Genomic DNA, 26,538 nt, shown 5'->3' with positions numbered 1-26,538 from the left:
CTCTTCGAACTGCAGAAATGGAGGATTTCAATAGAGTCCAGGTGACTGTTGAGTTCAAAGCTGGTGAAACCACACAGCCTGTCCAAATCGAAATTCTGAATGATGAAATCAATCCGGTTTTTGAAAACTCAGAAGCATTCGATTTGCTTCTGCAAGATCCAACAAAGGCTCTTATCACTATGCCGGAGAAGGCCAAGATTATCATTGATGATAAAGATGATAAAAAGACGGTTACAGACACCGGTAATCGCAATTCTGCGTCTCAATGCAGTGTTTTCGTATTCGTTGTTTGACTTACAAACATTTGTTATTTTGTTCAACTTTAAATCATAGTAAATCAGAAGTGTGTAAATTTTTGCATGTAATGTTAAGTTACATAACATTCCTTTATTTTTGTATCGATGTTATAATAATATTATGATAAAGATAACATGTTGATATAATCTGAAAAATATTGAAGCACAATAAAATTTTCCCATTTTTTTCCTTTAGCAGATGTAACTTTTTTGGCCTCTTTGCGTCCTAATACAAGCTCTGTAAATTTCGATGGGTTAAACAAACAGACTCTCTGATTTGACTTGAAAACATGTAGTTGTGGATTGAGCTCCTATTTAAACTAAAGTCCTAGTTCAAATCTGCTTTATATGGAAAATTGACACCCTAACATTGCTGCTTTGAACCGCTTTTTTAACTGATGATTTTATTTGAATTACATGCAAACAGCCTTATGTCAACTCATTACTTTTGCCTCCAAGGTTCATTTGTCTCATTCAAGTACAATGAAATCACTGTATCTGAAAACATCAACACAATCCAAGTTCCATTGGTTAGAAGAGGAGATGTATCCGTGCCCGGGAAAATCACCGTCACTTCAGAACCTAGTTCTGCTAAAGGTACAGCTTATGTCGTGTCAGGAATGAAAGCAATGATACCACTCTCATCGTTATCAACAACAGAGGCCGAAGATTACGAGAAGCTTGTAGAAGCTATCAAATTCAAGCCTGGACAAGATGCAGCCATTGTGACCGTGACAATTTTAGACGACACAGCGAAACCGATTAGAGAAGGAAATGAAACCTTTCATCTTGTACTAGAGAAACCCGACCAAGTTGTGATATCCAATCCAGAAAGAATTTTGATCAGAATCACTGACGAAACAGACGGTATGATTCAATTACGATATCAGTCAAGGAATCAATTATGCAATATGCAATTGATTATTATCATGAACCCAAATATTTTTTGCTGAAACTCATCGGGTAGTCAGCAACTAGTAGAGAATTCAGAAGAATATTGCACATCAACGGTCTTACTACCGATTATGTCATCACAAGCACAAAAATTCAAATAATCCAGGCATAAAAATCCACATTTTTATGCGGGTGTCGCCATATTACACCTGACTAGGGCTGGGCAAAATCGAGTACCTGAGTGATTCGATTCTGAATCACGGAATATGCGTCAAGTCGAGTAATCGAGTATCACCCATTATGACGTCATAACATAATGTAATGCATCTGAAGTTCAAATATGTACCGTTTAGGCCACCACAAAGAATATAATGTCTGATACCCATCTCATAAATGATGCTTCGGTATTTTTTCGACCATACTGATTTCATTCCACTTTGTGACAATGTTGTGCAATAATCATGACTTCAGAAATGCGCTACGTCCAGCAACATTCATAGCTTTGTATTACATTTTTCGTATACTACGATATCGCCAATCAAGGCTTCAAGGCTGCAACAGTGAAAATTAGCATGGAAACTATAATTCTCGTTGATAAATTAACTTTCAGTGGCGATAAGCGTATAATTTCAGTACTCGAAAAACTGGTCTTTTAGTACTCGACTCGAATCATTGAAATTAATACTCGATTCAGATTCGAGTACTGGAATCATTGTGCCCAGCCCTACACCTGACAAGTGTCAGCCGAAAATATCTGGATCTATTTCAATATGAATATATTTTGCGATTGCGTGCTGTACCTCCACGAGTCTCTTCAATCATATTGCATAAATGTTACATGCATAAATACATTACACAGAGGGGTTATCTTATTTCTGCTTTTATTCAAAATTTGCGACCCCTTCAGCCAGCTTAATATTTGCACCAATTCAGAGCCCGCGGTATCATTCAAAAACACAAAGTTGAGCGTTCCTGAAAGTATTGGCTTGTTCGAAGTAAAAGTACGCAGAGAAGGAGACCTCTCTGGTTCATCTACAGTGAAAGTGGTATCTAACAGCACAGGAGAGCCTAATTCTGCCACAGGTGAATTATTATTACTGGATATGCGTTCGATTCTGTTCATGTTTGAATCTTTTATATTTTTCCGTCTTCTTTTTCACCGAATCTCATCACCAATGCTGAATTTTCTCCATTTTGTAGGAAAAGCACTAATAAAAATACTAATAATGCACTGCATCTTGTCATAATATAGATTCTTCGGACTACCTCCGAGTTGATGAAGTTGTAACGTTTGATGCTGGGCAAGAAGAAATTCCAGTTCCAATTCAAATAGTCGTTGACAATGTAGCTGGAGAAGGAGATGAGATTTTCCGTCTCGTTTTGAAAGATCCCGAAGACGCCTTTGTAGTAGATCCCGAGATACTGAATATTACGATAACGGAGAAAGAACCAACCAGTAACTATATGACTTTGTTCTGAAAAAATTGTCATTCCCTACATCTTTTGTCTCTGTATCTCATCAGCACCAACCGTTGCTTTCAAGCACTCTAAAATGACAGTATCCGAAAACATCGGTGAAGTCAATATAACAGTAGTACGACAAGGAGACTTGGGGATGCCTGGTAAAGTAAAGGTGGTCTCAAAACCAGATTCAGCCAAAGGTAAGACTCATTACATGGCATACAACAGAAGCGCTATATCCTCATCATCCAATCACAGAATCAGAAGACTTTGAAGACCTAGAAGAAACAATTAGTTTCCAACCAGGCGACGACACCGCAACTATAACCATCACTATTCTCGACGATGAAATAAATCCAGTTTTGGAAGGAAATGAAACGTTCCATTTAGTGCTGGAAGCACCAGAGAAACTGGTTATATCGGATCCCAAGAAGCTTCCAATCACAATTACTGATAGTTTGGACGGTATAACTTCTTTACTTTCTGCAACTATTATTTCTAGAGAAAATCTGACGGAGAGAGATATGACAATACTCAGGACCTATCATCTGGAATGCATTACTACAAAATATCGATAATCGATTTAAAAATGACCTACCTGATTACCTCTTTTCGTCATATCAACAATGTTGCCCTACCTAGCCCAGAGATTGCTTCATTGATTTGCTACTATCTTTTATTTTCTTCAGTTTTCTTTATTCTACCAACACTAATTACAGCCAGATTGTGTAGAAACAATCTACCTGTTTGATCAGATTAGTTGGCTTCCAAGGTCATATTTATCATCCCCACCCAATACTGAATACTGTGCGTATGTATTTTCTCAATCATTATTGCTGCCATTTGTTTGCTCTGTTTTCGCTTCAATCAAAATGAAGACTCTCTCTCTCTCTCTCTCTAGCGATGACTGAAATGACTGAAATTTACATCTTGAATACCTTTTTGTAGAGCCATGGATATCCTTCAAAAACACCAAGTTCACAGTACCGGAAGTGATTGGAACTTTTGACGTGGAAGTTGTGAGAAAGGGCGACCTATCCGGGTCTTCATCAGTAACAGTGGTATCGTTGAGCAAAGGAGAGGAAAATTCCGCTACAGGTGCTTTTTAAAAGCATTTTCAATTCCATATATTTCATGTTTTCTTTTGAGTAAAAGTGAAAGGGTGATGTAAGGTGTTATATAATAGCATAATACTTTGAATATATTCACTACTACAGAATGATAGAATGCATTGTTTGCTGTATATATTGCTGTATTTTGTCTGAAATCTAACATTAATAAGCTGGGCCTGTCTTGGTTGCACACACCTTGTTGTCTTACGCATTGTAAACTGTGCAGTGTGCAGTAAGACTGAGTATTTGCTGGGCAATTCCTACAAATAAATGCAGCGGCAGGTAATATCTGTTTGTGAATTTTCAGAATCCAAAGATTACGCTCCTGTTGACAAAACAATCGAATTCAAACCTGGACAAAACGAGACATCTATTCCAATTGAAATTGTTGATGACGGTGTCATGGAGAAAGAAAATGAAATCTTTTACCTTGTCCTGCAAAATCCCAAAGATTCTAATCTGAAGCAGCCTGACACATTAAAGGTCACGATTATCGAAAAAGAAGCCGCCGCTAGTAAGTTTACTGGCTGAACTAGTTGATCAAGAAAGAGAGTCTCTTATCATGCCAACGACAAGCAAAATGAAACCGGCATATCTACAGAACAAAGACCCTAACATTTCGGAAAAATTAATGTCAAAGAGTGTATGAAACACAGTTGAGTTTGACATAACTTGTAAAGCGGACCATCATAAAAGGTTTTTTCATGTGTACAAGTTCATCGAAGTCAATTATCCCAATTTCTTGAAGCAAAATTTTTTTCACATAATACCCCCTGTTGGGATAAAAAAAAACTTGTCATTCTTTAGGATGACTTGAATCCATTCACTGATGAATTTCGCCGTGAAACTTTTTGCCAAAAATTGTCGAACCTCGTCCACAAAATTTTCACCAATCTTAAGATATCTACCAAAGCGCCCTAAGTCGGAATTTCAGAAATATTGCTTCATTACTTTTGCTGTTATGGGTATTTCACTGATTTTCTTATTGGAAAGGATTTGTACCCCTTACGGTCACTATGCAGCTTCGCTTTTGTATTGCATTCATGTTGATGGGGCTTGATATTGTATTTTTGTTTGATTTTCCAGCACCGACAGTTTCATTCAAAAACACCGAGATCACCGTCTCAGAAAACATTCCTTCAGTTGATGTTGTCGTGTTACGGCAAGGGGACTTGTCTATGGACGGAAGCGTCACTGTGGTATCAAAGCAAAATTCGGCAACAGGTAAGAATCAGCAATCTTGCCCACATGACAAATATTCGCATTGCATCATTTTAACAGAAGCAGAAGATTATACGAAAGTTGCGGAAACTGTCAATTTTTCTCCTGGACAAGACAGAGCAACTATCAAAGTAGCGATTCTCGACGATAAGGATAATCCTGTGTTTGAAGGAAATGAGACATTTGATTTGCTGTTGCAAACACCCGACAAAGTCGCGATAGCAGAGCCGAAAAGTCTCCTCATCAGGATTATGGACGATTCGGACAGTATGTTGCTTCATTCATAATTGATAGTTATATCATATCATACCCTACTGTAGTCAAAGTCATCATCGTTGGCAAGAAGTAGAAGTAATGTTGTGAATTTATACTTAAGTTACAAATTTCCAAGTAAGATACAAAGTAAGTATTGCCTATGAAACTGAAATCTGTTAACTAAAAGTCCACTCCATAAAAGTACTTTGTTACTTTGATACTGACGACCTTTGATCATACCATATCGTATCACTAGTATTCACTTGTTTGAGAGATTTGTTGCTTTGTTTGCGAAATATTTAAATTTTTTTTCAGCACCCTCTGTATCGTTCAAAAATACCGAATTCACCGTGCCAGAGGCGATAAAATCCTTCGAGATTACGGTTAAAAGAGAAGGTGAAATCTCCAAGCCTTCCACTGTCCTGGTACAGTCCTTGACAAAAGAAGAGCCGCAGTCCGCAACAGGTTCAAAAAATTTTAAATTGTACTATGTGCTTTCAAAACATGTTTCCAGCAGATCAGACTGAATTAATTATATGATTGGTAATGTTTGTGAAATAAATAGAAATGAAAATAAAATATTCAAACTTGACATTATAACACAGAGCTTTCTCCGCGTTTCTACACGTTCTAAATTACAAGTATCTTGTCGGTAATATAATTTTCAAATCAGTATAAACGTTATTAAATCATACCAACTGTCTATTCAATCAAAATTCATTCGAATAACTGGTGTACTTTTCAATAAATGTGACTATTTCTACTAGCAGACATTCCTGCACCACATATATATGCCGATTTTTAATCATAAATCATTTATCAGAGAAAGACGACTACACACCAGTGCGTGAGACTGTTGAATTCAAAGCGGGACAGACAGAGGCGCCTGTACAGATACAGATTGTCAATGATAAGATTTCTGATGAAGGAAACGAAACATTCTATCTCACTTTGAAAGATCCCTCCGGCGCTGATATCAAAAATCCTGAAATTCTGAAGATTGTTATTACTGACAAAGAAGGTGATTGTGCAATGAGCACGTATATTAGCATTTACAACAATAGTGATACAATTTACAGTACTATTTATTTGAGTCTGGTCTACTAACGAAAGGAATTATTCAAACTTACAAAACTTATGATGTGACATAATGTGATTATAGCTCAGTTTGTTGATATCATGATGAGCACCTGTAATTGGAATTCTATAAGATTATAAGTGATGGATGTTCATGTCGGTATTATATGCCCCAAAATTTGCATACATATATGGCCATGTGCGTGACATAAAACTAGTCTATTGTAATGTCACGGTAATCTAAGCATTGCTTATGATGTAAATCAAACTGTTGGGGGCTTTGTTTCAAACACTTGATAATCATATATTTCATTTAATATTTTGCCAGGCCAACCAGACGACGGACTACATCCTGGTACGTTTTTGTGGATTTCATATCGGTCACGCAATTCCACCACCGTCTATTGTGTTTCCTAGGTTCATCAATTGCTTTTATTCAATTTACTGAGCCTGATCATGTGGTCAAGGAATCGTCAGGAAAATTAATTATTCCCGTACAAAGAAGTGGAGATATCGCTAAGAATTCTACTGTGATTTGCTATACTGGCGATGAAACGGCTTCTTCTGATGAGGATTACATGCCACGAACTGAAGACACTTCCTCTGAAATCGAATTTAAGCCAGGTAACGGGTTACACTGTCATTTATTTAGTATTGTACATATTTATATATTATTGTATTAAATTGAAAATGTGCAGTCGTTGATTGATGTACCGTAGATCTACATCGTAAGTACATAAATATATTTTGAGCCATATGTATATAGTCATCTTCATTGTTGTCGCGGCTATAACAACATTTTTCAACCGATAATATTGATTGCATTCATGCATGGCTTTTTTTCTGATGTAACTATGAATCTAGAATCAATAGCGACAATCAGCCTTTGTGTCAAACACCATTTGATGCTATTAATGAAGATTATTTTTTATCCAAAGATACTAATCCTAATACTTGAGACATAATCAAGGTTGATTCTTGTTCTGTTCAGGTTACTGGGTCCTTTCAGTTGTTGTAAAATAAATTTCAATTTTAATGAAGAATATATGCAGTATGCACCCTCATGTAATATTTCGGTATTGTAGGACAAACATTGGCCGAATGCTTCATTAAAATCATTGACGACGAGGTGACAGAAGATACAGAGGCGTTCAACGTGTTTTTGAGTTCCCCAGAAGGAGCTATGCTTGGAGACATGACAGAAGCAAACGTGATCATTGATGAAGACCTGCAATGTAGGTTTAGTACTCTCTTTTCAATTCAATATACCTCACGTTTCCTAGACAAATTATTGCATATTATCATGCTTGAATAAAAAAGTCTGAGATGCATCGTCTTCAACTAATTTAAAAGCTAGCTAACTCAAACAGCATTCTATCCACTGTTTTAGTGCCTGCAAGGACCATCTCCAGAAAACCATATGATATCCTGATTTCAATAGACGCTTTGTATATTTCATTGCAGTGCCCGAGGTATATTTGGACCGGCTAATCTTTGAAGTGTCGGAGGACGTCGGATTCGTGACTGTCAAAGTGCTGCGTGCCGGGGATCTATCAGAACCTTCTTTCGTCACAGTGAAAACGCACACTCTTGAGGAGCCGACAAGTGCAACTGGTCGGTATCAATTCGTCTTTTCAATGTATAACGTTTTGTATATCACTGAAAATTTCTAATCATTTGTATTGAAGCTGCAGTTCAGTTCAGTTTATTAATAACATCATATGACTACATGACAAGATTATGATAAAATAAAAAGCTAGGAATGAGTGAAAGCTACATAGAGTAGTCTTTCAATCAAACACCCACCTTGGCCAGGAATAGTGATTCCCAAGGTGATCGATTTTGAGAAACGGGGGCGAAAACGTACGAAGGGGGTGAACATGTTTGAATGTTCAGTCGAATATATTTAATCATCCAGCAACCGCATACTGGCACAAAATACACATGAAAAACGGGTTAGTCTGGAACTGCCGCAAGTTAACTAAAACAACGGTGCACTCGCCACAAACTATCCCCAGGTGCCGGGATTTTCAGGGATCGCGGAGTCAAGTTGACCTTTTTTTACTCTATTTATCAGAGATCAGAGTCAGCTGTACAATTTTTCCGTTTATATGTCCTCTTCCTCAGATCCGAAAATATGGGGATCGATAAATATTTGACTAGCTTGATAAAGGGACGACGAGTCGAAAAAGGTTGAGAACCACTGGCCTAGAACGTGTAAATGAGAATCGTGCATCCTGAATTAATAGTAGATGAAGATAACATAAAATGGACAAACAATGAAAATCAAGTGTCGATAGGCAAAATAGATAAGTCATATCGTGGTTCGGTAATCTCGAGCACAAGCTAGTGTTCTATTTAATATTTACTATATTCTGATACTGAATCAATTTCGAGTCAATTGTAATATTTTAGTTTGTGTATTTTGGTATACAATTGGCCGATGCGACACAATATTCCACTTATAATCTTATATGTTGTTTTGGAATACTCAATTGTCTTCTCCGAACTTCCAGTTGCACAATGTTGCTTCATTTTTCATTCGTTTTGTATCGTTTCAGAAAATGAAGATTTTAAACCAGTTGAAAAACTGATTGAGTTTGCTGCGGAGCAACGAGAAGTTCCAGTGACCATCCATATTCTCGACGACAACGAGAAGCCGGTTTTGGAAGGGATCGAAACATTTTACGTTTCACTGCAATTTCCCAGCAAAGCTACAATCAAAGAACCAGAAACGACGAAAATACTCATCAACGACAAGGAACTTGATGGTATGTCACAAATTCACATATTTTTTTATCTCTTCTAACTGAACCCCGAATCTTTTCAGAACCAGAAGTCAAGCAGCCTCCAGGTAGATATGGTTTTTCCACGAATGAAAATAGATTTCAATGTTTCACCTTATTTTTTATACTAAATTAGCCTCTGTAACGGAGAAGTGGTGCGGATTAATTAACGGAAGACATTTTGAAACGTTTGATGCTGGAGAATACGAGTTCAGCGCCTCTTGTAGATATCTACTGCTGGATTCAGACTGCAAGAACACTCCAAAAATCACTATTGAGGTTAGTCTCTATACAAATATTTGGATTTTGTATCCATGCTGTTGCGTTTGAAATTTCGGTGTTAAAATTCAAACAAGGGTTGCTATGCAATTGAAATGTACACGATTTTAGGTGGAAAAAGACCCTGCCAGTACAGGGCAAGTTTCAGCTTTGAAACAAGTTGTGATTCGTGCGGACGGGATGTTTACAGAATTATTTAGAGGAATGCTTGTGAGGGTAAGCAATCCCAGATTTAACTGCTAAATTAGCCTGCTGTTGTGTTGTGTATTGATTTTAACACTTATTCAAACACCACATTCCAGTACAAATGATATATTCTCAATTTACACAATTCTAGTATTAAAACAAGGATGACTTTTCTTTATGTACCCTTGCTATCAGCTATATGAATATCTCCTTGTTATTTTAACATCAGATTTCGAAAATTCGATTTCTTCATGAACAACTTGATTAGCCATTTTATAGAGTTATTCAACTGTACTGGTCCTGTTTTCAAATAAATCTTTCTCAGCATCCTATACATTTTCCATTCGGAGTCCATTCGAAGGATGTTGAAATTATATGCTGCAGTTTACAGACTGTCTTAATGTTATGTTTCAGGTTGATGGCGAAATTGTAAATCTTCCATATTCGAAGAAAAATTACGGCTTGATGATCATCAGGAACGGAAATGCTATCGAGTATAAAACAGATGCCGGATTGATCGTAAGCTTAACTGAAACAGGGAACTTAAATATCGGCTTGCCAAAATACTACAAAGACTGTGTCAAAGGTATTTCATATAGTAACCTGCCCTTGCTGTTTTCGAATTGAGAATATTTTTGATCATGTAGGATTGTGTGGAAATAACAACGACGATAAAGAGGATGACCTTGATCAGTTGGATCCGCCTGTATATATACAGAAATGGAAGATCGGCGATGATATGATGTAAGATAACACATCATGTTATTTTGTATTTCTTGGACGGTCGTAGTAGTAAATGGAACTGCTAAGTATCAGTCAATCAGTAACTAGTAGGGTTTGCAAATATAAATTTGCAATGCATACTGGAACTTTTTCAATTGGGGGTAAGAAATGAGGTTTGAAATGTACTCGAGGGTGTACTGGTAGCAATTACTTATGAATGACATACACTAGACTTGCACATCTCGATAGCTCATAAAAACTTTTGGAATTTCGAACTTTATCTCCGTGACATTGCGGGAATGACTAATGCTACCACAAGTAAGAGTAATTCAAACACTCTCTTCCACGAGTATGATACTTGGACTGTATCAACCTCATATTATATTGAATTCAATGATATAATGATGTCAAGCAACCAAAAATCGGCTTTCTATCTGAAAACATTTTGCAATGGAGGGTAAGTTTTGGTTAGGAGAACTAAATGCAGTATCTAGTCAAGTGTGACTTCGTTAACACTTTGGGTACTGTACTTGTAACCATGACTAGTGTAGTGACTGGTAATTGAATGTCTTTCATAATGATACTAACCACAGAATAAGTCCTTTTTTGAATCACTGATATTTCCCGTACTATCTGCTAAAAGAACCTTCAATTTCTCATTTAGGTGTCAACCTATGGCTGACGCACCTCCTGTGGAAGCCCCGAACTGTGAAAAAGAATTCGACACTGGTGAATGTTCATGCAATATCATGATCGACCCTGACGATTGCTTTGTTAATTGTATGGACGAGATCGACTCAAAAAAACTCTTTGATGTAAGTGCAGATTATAATGATAACACATATTGAATAGAAAAATATCTCGCTAGCTTCTTGTCATGAGCACTTTTGCTTCATCAACACTTCAAAATTTACTATCAGTTGTTTGACATTAATTTATCGTTATTGATAATACATATTCATTCATGGAATAATCTTGCTGTGATATGAATTTTATTCATTGCACTCTCCTTACTCAGAGCTGCATGAGGGACGCGTGTATCACAGAGGGATCTCAGGAATCCCTTGAAAACCATTTGGCATCGTACAATGAAAATTGTAAAGCTTTCAACGCCAGCTGTAATTGGAGAGAAAAATGCAAAAGAAGTCTGTAAAATTATTTTTCCGGTGCTGGAAATATACTAATTTCTATGCAATTCAGCGCCCATCTGTCCGGAACATTCTCAATACAAGGAGTGTGTGAAGCCATGTCAAGAACTTTGTGCCGGAGCTGATCAAATCAAAGCTGATTGCAATGAGAAGCAATGCTCTGAAGGTAATTTTTAATATCTTTGATCCAGCTAAATGACTGGCCTGAATACTGAGGCAGTTATTCCATCCCGTTATAATGTACATGTGCTCCGTACGATAGGTACAATGTAATCCACATATGCAGACAAATCTGTATTAACATTTATTCATTCACTCATTGTTTCCATTATTTTGAAACACCACAAGATTACATAACAATGAAAAAAGATTGGAAGGAGTCGAAACAGTTATGAATAGCCTATATTTAATACAGCGACCTTGGCGTAAAGATAATGATGACAATGAGAACATGTAAAATATAAGTCATGCACGCTGAATGAAAAATAACTGAATATATCATTAAAGTAACTAGTGTTGGTAGACAAAATAATTACATAAAATCGGGATCCGTTAGTCTTTACTGCAGGCTAGTATTTGAATTTATTGGGACATCAAGAGATTCATAACCATAGATGACCGGATTGAAATTGTTTTCATTGAAAAGAATTATTACATTTATCAGTCATTAAAATAGAATTCAATGTTTGGCAATTTCAATTGCAAAATCTACTGAAATGATAACCCTGGAATGTGTGTAAGTTCAATAGAAACTATGGTATATTTTTCAAAACAACGAAAGATCTGCACACATGAGAATATCAAATAGTTTTCAATATTATGTTTTCATTCCTGTGTATTGATTTCATTCCAGTTGATAATACTATTCTCATCTCTGAACATTTTTTTATTTCCAGGCTGTGAATGCAACCAGGGATACGTGATGTCTGGCAAAGAATGTGTCAAGAAAGAGAAATGTGGTTGCATGCGAGATGGGAAGTATTACAAGGTAAGGCAAACGTAATCTGAAGCGTGATTTATAGTGATTATCATGCCAACATTTAGTCGGGAACGAAATTCTACACTACAAATTGCGCTGAGAAATGCACCTGTTCGGACGGATCGCTATCATGCGAGAAAGCAATGTGTAAGGAAGGCACATTTTGCTCTGTCAACGACAAGGGAGCTTTGGGTTGTCAACCGGCGAGTGAGTACACCATTTTATATTAGTAGACATTAGAGACTCTTCTTCTATTTTCCTATATTTCTCCTGTTCTTGCTGTATTTTGTATAGTTTCTTCATAAATTTACTTCAGTAAATCATCAAGTCATAAATAATTTGGAAGGACGAATAAAATATATTCACTATACTCCTGGGAGACATTTCACCCATTATATTAAACTAATCGAGAATAAAAACCAATTTCAGTTTGCATTATGATTTACTAATTATAGGTCCAACTGCAGTTATTATCATACAATAACCCGACTCATTATTTTGCTTCATCTTTGACAGGTTTTGGAAAATGTCTCGTATGGGGAGATCCTCATTATGTAACCTATGACAATAAAAAATATAATTTCATGGGGAAATGCAATTACACTCTCACTAAAAGAAAAGACGATGCTACCGACCTTGAATTTTTCGATATTCAAGTATGTATTTTTTACTTTTTTGGTGCTACATAATTGAGTGGATGCTGGATGGGTTTATCGTGAAATCATTTGATATCATCTCTGGTTTGATGTGCAACATATTTTATAACATTACTCTAGCTAATCTACTTGGTCGTGTGTTGTGTACCAGAAATTGCAATTGTACTGGATTTTCTTTTTATGAGAATTCTGTATGAATCACGCATTTAAGATTCATTAATGCAATTCCAGATGAATTCAAATGTGATAAATCCGATTTTGAATCTCTTTAAATGCATTGTATGTATTAACAAATCAAGGTCATTTACATTATTGCAATGTCAGAAGCAATAGCTGATGCTCTATCGTAAATCAAAATTTTGTACAGTTGTAAGACAAACACTAGATAATTTGTAGTGCAGCTGCAATTATGTCTGTCCTGAAAAACTCAAGTCGGAAACCATCCCTATCATTAACCTATTTCAATATGATGTGCAAGAGAATAACTAGTCAAACTCTTTCATAGCATATATGTAATGAAACCCAAGCAACCCAGTGGGTTGTAATAACTTCATGTTGCAACAACTGAGATGTGCAATGCATTGATTAACGATTTTATTGTCTAATCAACACTCATTTTAAGGTTGAAAATGAAAAAAGGAAAAAGCCGAGAGTTGCTTACACAAAACGGGCCACAATCTATCTTTACGGAGGTGATGTTGTGATCGAATTTGTTCACGGAGGACGTCCAAAAGTAATTGAGTTTTTGTTGTTTCATGGTGACAAGTACCTGAAGAGATCTTTGGATATGATACAGTCCATTCCTTTCTGGGATATCAATTTTTCCATCATTGTCCTATCCTTTCTAATCTACATTTAATATCGAGCATTGTATCTATTCAGATAAATGGGAAGATGTATCGCAGCTACAAAGAACCCAGATTTTCTGTGACCAAAATGGGCCGTTACTATGTTGTGAAAACAGATTTTGGACTGAAGATATTGAGCAAAAAGTTTTATGTTTTGACCTACATTCCCGAGAGCTACAAAGGAAAGGTATATAATTCGTTACAACATTGGAAAATATTGCCTCAAAGGGTATAGCTTCAAACCCAAGTTTGATATAGCTTCAAACCCAAGTTTCCTAATTCAGAATGTTTCAAGATGAATTATCTAGATTCTAAAACTAGCTTCATATTTTAAACAACTTTATTTATGACTTTATTGGCTACGGCTGGCTCCATCAATGCGAAAAATGACTTTGGGTAATAATTCTCTGCATCGGAACTGAGAGGACATTGTGATCAATTAGAAGGCAGATTTTAGTATTCTAATCAATGTATTTGTCTCAAGGTGGAAGGATTATGCTCTGACTTTGATGGGAATAAAAAGAACGATTTGATGCTACCAGATGGTAAACTTTCCAAGCCAAATCCATTCGGAAATAGCAACCAGATCGGCACTTGCAACATACCTACGCCGGAGGAATTTATCTGCTCTTCCGAAATGAAAAAAAAATAGTAATTACTGCACATTGGCAGATGAGTGCCGGTATAATGGTGTTTTTGTGTATTTGCAGTTCTGGTAAAGATTTTTGCGGGCCATTAAAAGATGTGAAAGGTCCGTTTGGTAAATGTATCGAAAAGATGGACACGGGGCACTTGTTTGAAAATTGTGTGTTCGACGTATGTGCTTACGAAGGTGATAGGAAAGTTCTTGAAGATGTAAGTGGATTTTTGTATAATTTCCCAAATATGTGAAGGAATATATGGATATGAAATGCTGTACTGCCATACGGATATGTGCACACGCTTTATGCAATATATAGTTTACTGATATACAACTCTGATAAGAGCTTGTTGACATTCTCTTACAAGAAATAAGAAATCCTTCCTAGATTACAATTGTACCTCAAATGTGCATTTATGTAATGTAGAATTCTCCATTGCAATTTTGAGATGGTTTTGATTCTTTTCAGGCGCTGGATGCCTTTGCTGGGGAGTGTCAAGAAAAGAAAGTGAAAGTCTGCGATTGGCGGCAAGAGACAAATTTCGCCCTCAAATGCCCTCCTAACAGCCAATATAAAGGCTGTGCCTCTGGCTGTCCTCGAACGTGCACCGATCCATTCGCTCCTGATTCGTAAGAAATCCGTGTCTGCCAAAATGTATTGCCAGGTTTATAAACTTACTATTTTTCAGGTGCACGTTACCGGATGTTGAGGACTGCGTGTGCGAACCGGGATTTGTTAAAGACGGCGAAGATTGCATTGAGATTTCAGAATGTGGATGTGTTGTTAATGGCGCTGGATATGTTTCCAAAGGTAATTCAAATCTAAAAAAAAGTCATGATGCAGTAACAATTGGTGATTATTATTTTTTGTCGAAAATATTAGTATTGAATAGTATATTCATATTGAAATGAAGCCGAATATTTTCTGCTGACACTCGTCAGGGGTAACCGTCAGCAACTAGTAGAGAATTGGAAAGAACATTGTATATCAACAATCCTATCTCAAAATATGACGTCGAGATACGATTGTTGATATACAATGTTCTTTCCCATTCTCTACTAGTTGCTGACGATCACCCCTGACGAGTGTCAGCCGGAAATATTCGGGTTCGTTTCAATATGAATATACTATTCAATTGTATACTGAAGTACGGTACCTCCAAGAAGCTCTTTAAATATTAGAATCTCGTTTATTTGGATAGTAGCTGAAATCCTATGTAGCAGCTCTAGTTGGATTTCGTGAGGTACTTCTATTTTTACGAACTATTGCAGGGGTATTATATGGTATCTTTCGATTCAATATCCTCCATTTCTTAATCTGCGCGAATATGCACCACAATTTTCAGATGTAAACTGACTTCGTCACTTTCTGACATTCTGCGACCAATTATTGCTGTCAACACATTGTAATATGTCTTTGCAGGTTACTCGGTCATGAATTCAGACTGTACACAAACTTGCAGTTGTACTGGTGCTAACCAGTTTGATTGCATAGAGTCAAAGTGCAACAAAAATGAATTATGCATTTCAAACAAATTAGGGGAATTCAATTGTAAAGGACCACTTGCCGGTAAGCCTTTCACCCATGCCACGACCACAACTGTGTCATTTATACATGTCATATTTTTAGATTCACCACCACCGGCGCCACGTAAGTGCCAATACTCATGTTCTAAAATTCTGATTACTATTCAAATATAGTTCTAAATATGTATCGTTGAATAAACTATTATTTTTCTCGCAGCCGGCTGTTCTGGAGGCAGCACCGTTGATCTCATCCTTGTTCTTGACTCGAGTGGATCAGTGGGCTACCGAAATTTCCAGATTGTCAAGAAATTCGTGCAGCAAATCGTAGATGCGTTACCCGTTGGACCAAAGGTAACTGTAGCAATTAATTTAGAACAGCAGAGGGGGGCTGCTACATACACTGCTGACCATGTAAATTGTGTAGCATTTTAGGCGTGCAACAATTTTCTTTCAACATAGAATCAACGAGCAAAAAATTCGATACAACGAGCAAAAAAGTATACTCTCACAGGAATGGGTGAATGATCTTTACCTTGGTGCTCTCTTGATTTCAACATATTCATCGGTTAGACTCATCGTCCATTTTTCGACATATCTTTATCGCCCCATCAGTCATCAGTAAGGTTATCCTTATTCTTTCCTGTAGTATTCACGAAGGTTGTATCCACCTGCTCAAGTTGTTGTGCTTCTCTTCAACTTCAACACTATTTTCGCCTCCGTCTCCCAAAATCGCTCCCAGGGGAGACAATTAAAGTGCACCGGATTAGACTGAAAATTCTATAAATTTACCATAACGAGATTTGACTCTTAATACTAAAAGCATAAAAGCAACTCATGTCAATACACCTTGATTCAACGCAGACATAACTTTGCCCTTCTCTACTCATCAATATTGGATTATAAATACGTAATACTTTACTAATACTGAATTTTGAAAAAACAGGACGTCCAAGTCGGCGCTATCACATTTACACGCGGACCCCGAGACTTGTGGGCTCTCAATAAGTACCCGAACAAAGAGGATTTGCTTTCGGCAATAGGCGACATTCCGTATCGCAAAGGTGGAACTAAGACAGGGAAAGCTCTTACTTTCGTTCACGATCAAAAACTGACGGCGCTTGCTGGTCGCAGACCCGGCGTACCAGCGGTGGTCGCTGTGGTCACAGACGGAAAATCATACGACGAAGTATCAACGCCAGCGTATATGCTTCAGAAAAAAGCGACAGTCATTGCCATCGGTGTCAAGGTGGGTTCTTGGAGAAGCCAGTTGGGAAATATCTTATCAAATATTCATCGTGCCATTACAGAATGCCGTGGAAAAGGAACTGAATGCGATTGCTTCCAAACCGAAAGATAAATTCGCGCTGTTGGTAAACGACTTTGATGAGCTTGGATCTGTGGTAGATGTGATACTGAACGCCGTATGCTATGAGCAAGGTATTTTTCAGCATACATTTTACATCATCAATCATGTATATGTTTCCAGTCACAAGCTTAAGTTTGATTTCTTTCATCGATTACAGCAAATCTCCCGATATATTCCAAGCTTATAAGTTGCTTAGTGTTAAAGTTTACATTCACAATGTATTACAGAAGACCCGTGCACAAAAGATCCCTGCGTGAACGGCGGAATTTGTTATCCCGAAGACAAAGGAAAGTACACATGCTCGTGTCCTGATGGATTTTCCGGAGATAATTGCGAAAACGGTAGCTAAATTATTGATATCTTTCAGCCGGAGGTGGTAAACGTACCCAGCATTGATACTCCGATAGAAATAGAAATAACGTCCTAAATCCTTTTGGATGTAGCAAATGAAGTAGTGCTCTAGTAAATAGTTTCAATGAATAAATTCGACCGAGAGGTCATATACTTTTACCACGTGATCAGATGTGGCTACTTCTAGAATTGCAAGATGTGTCTTTGTGACTAACCCAACAAGACTCAAGACATTGCAAATAGAAGCTATTTTCAAAATTACATTCAAACACCTTGATACAGGGATATTTCACTAGTTTTTACGACAATTTCATTCTTAAAAGTCCTGTAAAGCCATCCACAAACTACTTACTATTTTACAAAATCAAAGTGCAAAAATTTTGTCCACCTCTGATTTTACCATGTCCCGATACAAACATATTGTTTTACTGCACCAGACGATGGCGCCGAAGAATGTCGCCAAAAAGCGATTATCGATCTGATATTCTTGGTGGATTCGAGCGGTTCGGTCGGCGCAAGAAATTTCAAAATGTTCCTAAAATTCATGGTTGGCATCGTGAAAATGTTTAAAATCGGACCCGGCGACGTGCAAGTTGGGCTGGCCACTTTCAACCATCGTTACAAGGATCGGTGGAGCCTCAACAAATACAAAGACCAGGACTCTCTCGTCAAGGTGGGAACTGATATTCAACCATGTTTCCTTAAGTCATTTAGAGATGCTACTACTCCTGTTGGTATTTTGGCTTCTACTAAATTTGCCGTTCGTGAGGCTAACTTTATTCTCACGATTCGCTCGATAGTAGGGAGCAGTATGTTGAAAGATCAGCTTAAATGCCATGATCAGAGGTGGTAAAAGTTGTACTCAATTTTAAATTGAAGTACTGCTATAAATTTCTCAACTACGAGTAGAAGTAGCGATTTTCAAGACATGCCAAAACTACTTCCGGGAAAATTAGGAAGTACTCGAGTATGTAAATTTCAAAAGTATATTTGTTCGATAGGTCACAAACTTTTAGCAGTTAATCTGTGGTGAATATTTTCGAAACTGAAGGGTGCATCATTTTGTCTAACGCAAAATGACTAATGGTACTACGAATAGGCATGATTTTCATAACAAATTCAGTTTCCGTGATACGAGGCCATTTTTCTTGTTGTTATGACAATTTCACTCATAAAAGCAATGCATAATTCTCCCAAAACTCTTTTCTACTTTACAAAGTTTAAAGTATGTAATTTTGCCCAAAAAGTGGTTAAGTGGAAATGAAAGAAATGTAAAAACATAATTACTTTAAATGAGCAATACATATAGGCAAAATCTAATTAGGTACTCCAAAAAAGTAGAACATCATTACTGAACACCTCTGGGGACGAGTGAAACCATTCTCCTGCATCAAAGATTTTGTAATTATGATTCAAAGTAATTCCACTATGTTGTATTTTCCAAGTCACAATCATTAAACACAAGATACTGGTTTAGCAATTTTCTAAACACAGTTTCGACAGATGTACCATCTGTGACTCCAATCACTTATTCCATTGATAAAATTTGACTTTGTTCTCTTCTTGCAGGCTATCGAATCTCTGGATTATACAAGAGGTGGCACAAAGACAGGAAACGCCATCTCGGCTATGACAAAACAAAAATTCAGCAAGTCTCAAGGACGAAGAAAGGGTATCGATGCGGTCACAGTTATCATAACGGACGGAAAGTCGTATGATAGAGTGACATCTCCATCTGTTGAACTCAGAAAAGAGTCATATGTAAATATATCTAAAATTTCCGTCTGAGAATTTCCACTCACGACTTTCCACATAAAGGTATTGGCGCTCGGAGTGAAAAATGCCAGGAAGTCTCAACTGGATGCGATGGCTTCTGCTCCGATCGAAATATTTTCGAGGCTCATCAAATCATTTTACGAATTAGATACCATTCACGGATTGATGTTCAATTTGATTTGCAAATCTCTAAGTACGTATAGACTTATACTCATTTATAGAATATAGACTAATCTTTCATGAAGTCACCGTATTGGAAGAGTTTACAATTATTTCTGTTAAGGCCACAGGGGTACTAAGCTCTAACATGGTTGGCAGGACAACATGATTATTTAGGCTCAAAAACTTTTTGTGTGCTCCTTATCAAGACTTAACGATAAAATACTAAGCATCTAAACTGTGATTCAAATGAAAACGAGTTTGTAGAGTATGATGTAACAATGTAATATTAGAAAGCACGATAGCAGGATTTAAATTGACGTGTCAAATGTTTTCCCTTGTATTGTATAAATCTAATTCTCACACTTTTTCTTTGTTATGACTACCGTATAGCTATCGCTAGAGCTAGCTTCGTCTAGAGTTCATTTTTAGAATAGCATTGATACGTCATACTTATCATTTTCATTTGTAATCAATGCTTGGTATTGTGCCGTTAACTCTTAATGAGGGGCACACGCAAAACCTTCAAGATAAGTACTCAACACATCAGTTATAAAGTAATTGAGAGTTTTATTGCAATGAATTATTTCAATGTGATTCAAAAGACTGATCAAGTGAGCATGTAGTACTGTCATCATGTTTTATTTTGTAATCGTGTGACGATCAGGATATAGTCTTCTGACAAAATTGTACCGTTATATAATATTTTATTCAGCTCTAGCCCTACAGTTCACCTCAACTTGATCTCATTTCGTAAGTCGTTAGAAAAGAAATGTTACAGCACGGATGGCATAAATCCTCAAGGCATTTGTATCATGTGCGCATTATTTTACAGAGGGTCCTTGCTCTACTGATCCATGTAAAAATGGTGGTACGTGCACAGAAACAGAAGACACCAGATTCTCCTGTAAATGTGCGGACGGGTTCAAAGGGACTCAATGTGAATTAGGTCAGTAGCTGATTACTGCAGATGACTATGATAGCATACTAAACCATCTACTTCTCACAGCCTCTGATGGTGATAAATGCGTTGCAACGGCCAAAACAGATCTTCTTTTCATTGTGGAATCGAGCGGATCTGTCGGGAAATCGAATTTCGAATCAGTAAAAACCTTTGTTGCAAACGTTATCGAAAGACTGGAAATCGGTCAGAAAAATATTTTGGTCGGCATGATGACTTACAATCGGGGCTACCGTGATCAATGGCAGCTTGACACTTACGCCGATAATAAAGAAGGACTCATATCCGCCGTTAAAGATTTGCGATACACGAGCGGTGGCAGGAGAATTAGTAATGCTCTTGAATTCGCGTCAAAGAAAAAATTCACTCTGTCGTCTGGCCGCAGATCGGACGTTCCCGGCGTCACGATCGTAATCACCGTCGGCAAATCGAGAGGTAAATTCACGGACGAGGCTAGAAACTTACAGGCCGTGTCCAAGGTTGTGGCGCTCGGCATTGGTGACGTGAACCGAAAGTATCTGAACGCAATTGCTAGCGATCCCAGTTTAGTGCAGAATCCTAAAGATTACGAAGATCTGGATGCTGCCGTGGATTTAACGATTGTGTCTTTATGTGCTGCGCAAGGTACGTTGAGAAATGTAGATGGACTATGGAAGTTTCTTAAATTAGATGCTGCCCCTCTATTGTGCTTTTCGGGTTGAAAAACATTATCTAGTGTCATTGGCTATGCTTGTAATTTACTAGGATGTTGTAGTGTCCTCTTGTGCCTGTATTATGTATTGCATAAGCGAGTGTATATTTCAGAATTCCATTATCAATAAACTGGCAACAGGGGTTAGCGGATAGAGGTCATTCTCGGTACAGGTGTTTTCTGCTTCATATTTTAATGTTGTTCCTTTAATTACATTTTACGAATGTTAGCAAAGTATTAAGTTTCTGCCTTTATCGAAATTCATCTTTTTGTGCATTGCAAAGAAATTTTCTACTCCTAGACTCGACGGATGCTACTGAATACGAATGGACTCAGTGGTTTGATAGGGATAATCCAAGTGCTAGTGGAGACCACGAGAAACTGAAGGACCTTAAGTAAGAATATTTTGATAACTCCATTACTCTACAAGTAGTGGTATCAAATTTTGTTTTCTTTCGCAGGAAAGAAAATCCAAACAAGATTTGCGAAGAGCCAAAGAAAATTCAAGCCAGGCTAGTAAAAAGCAAGAAACCTTCTGAAAGTGCCGGAGAAAAAGTATCGATGGATGCAAAAACAGGATTTTCTTGTCTCAATAAAGACCAACGAGACAAGCGTTGTGAAGATTATGAAGTTCGATTTTCATGCCCCGACGGTAAATATCCATAATCCAACACTGTCAATGCATGTGTACTGTATGGTGAAAATATTTCTAATTTAAACTGTCCTTACAATTTTAGAATCAGATCCCTCCACTGAATGGACCAAATGGTTTGACAGAGACGATCCATCAGCTACCGGCGACCATGAGAAACTAGAGAAACTAAGGTAAGATGAGTGCCACTTTCAACTCATAATCACAGGAAATTGGAAAAGCAAATTGGATAACGTATTCTAATTTTATAATTTTTAACTCATTGGTATCTTTATTATAACACTCCTGCCTCCATATTGGTGGGCGTACCACCATAGGGGGTGTAAAAGAGTTCAATGGGGGCGATGTATTTCGATAATAATAATAAAACATGCATTCTTTAGTTCAGAATGAGTCTGAACTACAAATTCCTGCTTAATGAATTCGTCATTTCAATAATTTATGAGCATTTTTGCTGCACAGGCGATCAGATGAGGAAAACCTGTCTCTTCATTGTCGTGGATTAGATTTTGTAAGATAATTTGAGAAATTGTGAGGAACAACAACAATAGATTTGAAACTGGAACTAAATAATTATATTCATTTACTCTGGTTACTGGCTGCTTGTCACGTGAAAGACATTCAAATTCGTCATCCGAAAGGTTTAATGTCCCGATGAATTGTGCAAATCTTTTTTAATAACTCTAATCCACCATTATCTTCAGGCTAGCATCACATGGAAAAATATCTCAAGGGCAAAAAATGAGCTTTGCAATTCGCATTTCTTCTGATTTTAACCAGGTCCACATCCCGGAACATAACTATAAAAGCCCACTATACTACTTAGCTTAAAGTGCTGCAATAAAATCAGCAAATATAAGCCCGCCAATTTAACACCTTGTTGTGAAAAATAATCTTGGCCTACCTAGAGTGGCTCATGGCAGCGCATATCCATAAACCACATTGCTACAGTGACATGAGTATAGGATTGCAAAAGTTACCGTCAGTTGCTGTCATTATTATCAGGTATTTACTTATGGCATCAAACAATAAAAGTCATTCCTAATGCACACCGGTTACACATCTATAATTCGTAAATCTACACCTAAAACTAGTATATCGTACAGTGTGTGGGCACCTCGTTCACTTCTGATGAGTGGTTCACGTTTGCATTGACGAGGTTCTGGTCGCTTCATGTGATGTCACTCATATAGTGTCCACTCCCGTAATTCTCCATATACCTGATCCATATACAACAATGCTCGATTACAACCAGTTCGTAAGCTAATACCGAAGCTTTCAGACTAGAAGTAAATGATTCTGTTCGATTTTTCCCAATCATTGTAACAAGTATCATAATAATTTTATCTAAATATTAATTTTGAATTACTGTAAAGTAACAAAACATCCCCCTGGATAATGCTCAATCAATCTCATTTGGATTTGTACAGGAAGGAAAATCCCGATCAAATTTGTGATAAACCTAGTAAAATCCAAGCAAGGCTTGTGAAAACCAAAAAAGCAGCAGAAGATACTGGAGAGAACATCTCCATGGATGCAAAGGAAGGATTTTCATGCCTGAATAGCAAACAAGACGATAAACGCTGTGAAGATTATGAAGTTCGCTTTTCTTGTCCTAAAGGTGATTGACTCATTCTGATAAATTCGTACTTTAATGCAGTCCTTCCTCTAATCACTTTTGTCATGGTCAAATATGGCCATTGACCCTACATTGCTGACGTTAGAATCAACCAACATTTGTATTTTAGATACGTCTGATTCAACCGGGTACTCTTGGACTCCATGGTTTGACAGAGACGATCCAAGTGCTAGTGGTGACCATGAGAAATTAAAGGACCTGAGGTAAGAAGCAGATCAGTGTTGGCGTTTTCCGAAGCTATGTATTGTCAAGCATGGATGTCATGAAGTCAGAACTTCCAAATTTGACGCGACATTGCCAGTCATGGTTCAAGATTCAAAATCCAATACCAATATACCAAGATTGACAAGACTAGTGTAAATTAAATTTTGGCCAGATGAACCGATTTGTTTTGCAATTTAATTGTCAATTGTGGTTCGATTGTGAATTAAATTTGTGACAAAGTCTTATGCAAACCTCTCCATAATTGCCTATGAATAGCAGATTTGTTCAAAATATTGGATCATATGAACTGTTCTGAATTCCAGTTTTACTGCCAATGTTTGAATCACTACATTTTCATTTACAGAAAAGAAAATCCGAACAAGATATGCAAAGAGCCAAAGAAAATTGAAGCCAGGCTAGTAAAAACCAAGAAATCTTCTGAGAGTGCTGGAGAAAAAGTATCGATGGATGCAAAAACAGGATTTTCTTGTCTCAATAAAGACCAAAAAGACAAGAGATGTGAAGATTATGAAGTTCGCTTTTCTTGCCCGGATGGTAAATACACATAATCCAGCACCTTAACCGCATCTATACTTTGTGATGAAAGAATTTTTCATTAAAATAGTATTTGTAAATTTAGACTCAGATCTCCCCACTGGGCATGAATGGACCAAATGGTATGACAGAGACGATCCATCAGATACTGGCGACCATGAAAAACTGGAGAAACTCAGGTAAAGCAATTGTGAAAGTCAAATGAGAATCACACAAGATAAGAAATTAAAATCATTATAATGTTTTTATTTTATCTTATCTGTAATTCCAAACTCATTTTTATTTAATTATGCCACTCTTGCCTACATTTGTGCCAGTAGCTCTTAAACTGGTTGCGGCAACCCCTTGGGCATGGACTCCAATGGGGGTGTAAAGAATAGTTATAGTAGTGTTGTTAGTTAGTACACACATTCTTGAGTTGAGAATGAGTTTTAATTTTTGTGAAAATTTTTAATAACAGTAATATTATCTATATTTTAACTCGATTATCAACGTCCATTTTGGCTAATGCTAACTGCTATTCCCGAAACGTTCTGAATGGATAGGAATGATTCATGTTGATTTTTTGTAAATGCACTGATATCATTCTAAGAAGAATCGTGCTCATTTTGTCATTCGATTAATTTTGATCGACTGTAAAATCAATCTCATTTGGATTTCTACAGGAAAGAAAATCCCGGCCAAATTTGTGAAAAACCTAGTAAAATCCAAGCAAGGCTTGTGAAAACCAAGACAGCAGCTCAAAGTGCCGGAGAGACCATCTCCATGGATGCAAAGGAAGGATTTTCGTGCCTGAACAGCAAACAAGATGATAAACGCTGTGAAGATTATGAAGTTCGCTTTGCTTGTCCTAAAGGTGAATAACTCATTCTGAAAAATTCATACTTTCATGCAGTCTTTCCCCTAATCCCTTATGCTATGGTGCTTTACATATGTTCGCTTTGATTCATTAAAATATGACCTTTTACTCTACGTTAGCTAGTGTTATACTCAACCAACATATTTATTTTAGATTCGTCTGATCCTACCGGGTACTCTTGGACTTCATGGTTTGACAGAGACGATCCAAGTGCTAGTGGTGACCATGAGAAATTGAAGGACCTGAGGTAAGAAGCAGATCATCTGAATCTTATGCAAAATTATCATTCAATAGACAAGAATTAAAAGACATGACTAATATACCGAGTTTGACTTATAACATTCCAATTGACATCAACATCCCATTTTCCTGGGGTGAGGGCAGGCACTGGAAAACATTGTCCTCACACAATGCTTGGTTTAAAAGGGACAGCAACCAATGTGTTTCAAACCCCTTCTCTCAGATTACACTCGTGGCTGCCGTGGCTGTCTATTTTTCCGTGTGAATATGTAATTTGAGTATACTTATTAACTTGACAAATACTTGTTAACGATAACAAATGATTTGTAACTTCATATCAATCTCATGAGCGATATGAGTGCTACCAAACAGATTTCTATGTATGCGAAAATCAAGAAGTACTGGAACTTTCATTTGCAGAAAAGAAAATCCGAACAAGATTTGCGAAAATCCAAATAAAATTGAAGCCAGGCTTGTAAAAACCAAGAAATCGTCCGAAAGTGCCGGAGAAAAAGTATTGATGGATGCAAAAACAGGATTTTCTTGTCTCAATAAAGACCAACGAGACAAGCGTTGTGAAGATTATGAAGTTCGATTTTCATGCCCCGACGGTAAATATCCATAATCCAACACTGTCAATGCATGTGTACTGTATGGTGAAAATATTTCTAATTTAAACTGTGCTTACAATTTTAGAATCAGATCCCTCCACTGAATGGACCAAATGGTTTGACAGAGACGATCCATCAGCTACCGGCGACCATGAGAAACTAGAGAAACTAAGGTAAGATGAGTGCCACTTTCAACTCATAATCACAGGAAATTGGAAAAGCAAATTGGATAACGTATTCTAATTTTATAATTTTTAACTCATTGGTATCTTTATTATAACACTCCTGCCTCCATATTGGTGGGCGTACCACCATAGGGGGTGTAAAAGAGTTCAATGGGGGCGATGTATTTCGATAATAATAATAAAACATGCATTCTTTAGTTC

General features: G+C 37.1%; 1 protein-coding gene across 12 annotated transcripts in view; it reads left to right on the top strand.

The window, feature by feature from the left end:
- Positions 1–26,538, top strand: part of LOC145450821 (uncharacterized) — a 52,655-nt gene that overhangs the window by 1,200 nt on the left and 24,917 nt on the right. For 3 of the 12 annotated variants that reach the window (XM_080329336.1, XM_080329331.1, XM_080329326.1), the window contains exons 6-62: positions 16–243; positions 756–893; positions 957–1,163; positions 2,124–2,273; positions 2,443–2,646; positions 2,714–2,851; positions 2,910–3,116; positions 3,600–3,749; positions 4,071–4,277; positions 4,850–4,987; positions 5,045–5,251; positions 5,555–5,704; positions 6,063–6,260; positions 6,645–6,671; positions 6,734–6,940; positions 7,402–7,551; positions 7,781–7,930; positions 8,878–9,087; positions 9,147–9,170; positions 9,239–9,381; positions 9,493–9,597; positions 9,982–10,153; positions 10,215–10,311; positions 10,955–11,105; positions 11,309–11,435; positions 11,491–11,604; positions 12,335–12,426; positions 12,483–12,624; positions 12,934–13,073; positions 13,696–13,806; positions 13,956–14,108; positions 14,406–14,572; positions 14,632–14,776; positions 15,031–15,191; positions 15,251–15,372; positions 15,985–16,131; positions 16,192–16,212; positions 16,306–16,439; positions 17,032–17,334; positions 17,396–17,525; positions 17,682–17,795; positions 18,243–18,478; positions 19,375–19,566; positions 19,624–19,774; positions 20,576–20,689; positions 20,750–21,325; positions 21,694–21,787; positions 21,854–22,044; positions 22,130–22,217; positions 23,475–23,665; positions 23,793–23,886; positions 24,252–24,442; positions 24,528–24,621; positions 25,108–25,298; positions 25,455–25,548; positions 25,962–26,152; positions 26,238–26,325. In XM_080329336.1, the coding sequence (XP_080185462.1) occupies positions 16–243; positions 756–893; positions 957–1,163; positions 2,124–2,273; positions 2,443–2,646; positions 2,714–2,851; positions 2,910–3,116; positions 3,600–3,749; positions 4,071–4,277; positions 4,850–4,987; positions 5,045–5,251; positions 5,555–5,704; positions 6,063–6,260; positions 6,645–6,671; positions 6,734–6,940; positions 7,402–7,551; positions 7,781–7,930; positions 8,878–9,087; positions 9,147–9,170; positions 9,239–9,381; positions 9,493–9,597; positions 9,982–10,153; positions 10,215–10,311; positions 10,955–11,105; positions 11,309–11,435; positions 11,491–11,604; positions 12,335–12,426; positions 12,483–12,624; positions 12,934–13,073; positions 13,696–13,806; positions 13,956–14,108; positions 14,406–14,572; positions 14,632–14,776; positions 15,031–15,191; positions 15,251–15,372; positions 15,985–16,131; positions 16,192–16,212; positions 16,306–16,439; positions 17,032–17,334; positions 17,396–17,525; positions 17,682–17,795; positions 18,243–18,478; positions 19,375–19,566; positions 19,624–19,774; positions 20,576–20,689; positions 20,750–21,325; positions 21,694–21,787; positions 21,854–22,044; positions 22,130–22,217; positions 23,475–23,665; positions 23,793–23,886; positions 24,252–24,442; positions 24,528–24,621; positions 25,108–25,298; positions 25,455–25,548; positions 25,962–26,152; positions 26,238–26,325 (8,857 nt within the window). The remainder of the gene's footprint in view (positions 1–15; positions 244–755; positions 894–956; positions 1,164–2,123; positions 2,274–2,442; positions 2,647–2,713; positions 2,852–2,909; positions 3,117–3,599; positions 3,750–4,070; positions 4,278–4,849; positions 4,988–5,044; positions 5,252–5,554; positions 5,705–6,062; positions 6,261–6,644; positions 6,672–6,733; positions 6,941–7,401; positions 7,552–7,780; positions 7,931–8,877; positions 9,088–9,146; positions 9,171–9,238; positions 9,382–9,492; positions 9,598–9,981; positions 10,154–10,214; positions 10,312–10,954; positions 11,106–11,308; positions 11,436–11,490; positions 11,605–12,334; positions 12,427–12,482; positions 12,625–12,933; positions 13,074–13,695; positions 13,807–13,955; positions 14,109–14,405; positions 14,573–14,631; positions 14,777–15,030; positions 15,192–15,250; positions 15,373–15,984; positions 16,132–16,191; positions 16,213–16,305; positions 16,440–17,031; positions 17,335–17,395; positions 17,526–17,681; positions 17,796–18,242; positions 18,479–19,374; positions 19,567–19,623; positions 19,775–20,575; positions 20,690–20,749; positions 21,326–21,693; positions 21,788–21,853; positions 22,045–22,129; positions 22,218–23,474; positions 23,666–23,792; positions 23,887–24,251; positions 24,443–24,527; positions 24,622–25,107; positions 25,299–25,454; positions 25,549–25,961; positions 26,153–26,237; positions 26,326–26,538) is intronic. The other 9 variants (XM_080329337.1, XM_080329332.1, XM_080329328.1 and 6 more) reach the window with 8 other exon arrangements.

Source organism: Botryllus schlosseri, chromosome 11 (genome assembly GCF_051294905.1).
Source record: "Botryllus schlosseri isolate E-star chromosome 11, Bs_hap1, whole genome shotgun sequence".
Taxonomy (NCBI): domain Eukaryota; kingdom Metazoa; phylum Chordata; class Ascidiacea; order Stolidobranchia; family Styelidae; genus Botryllus; species Botryllus schlosseri.
The sequence above is the reverse complement of the archived record's forward strand: the minus strand, read 5'-3'. Positions and strand labels throughout refer to the sequence as shown.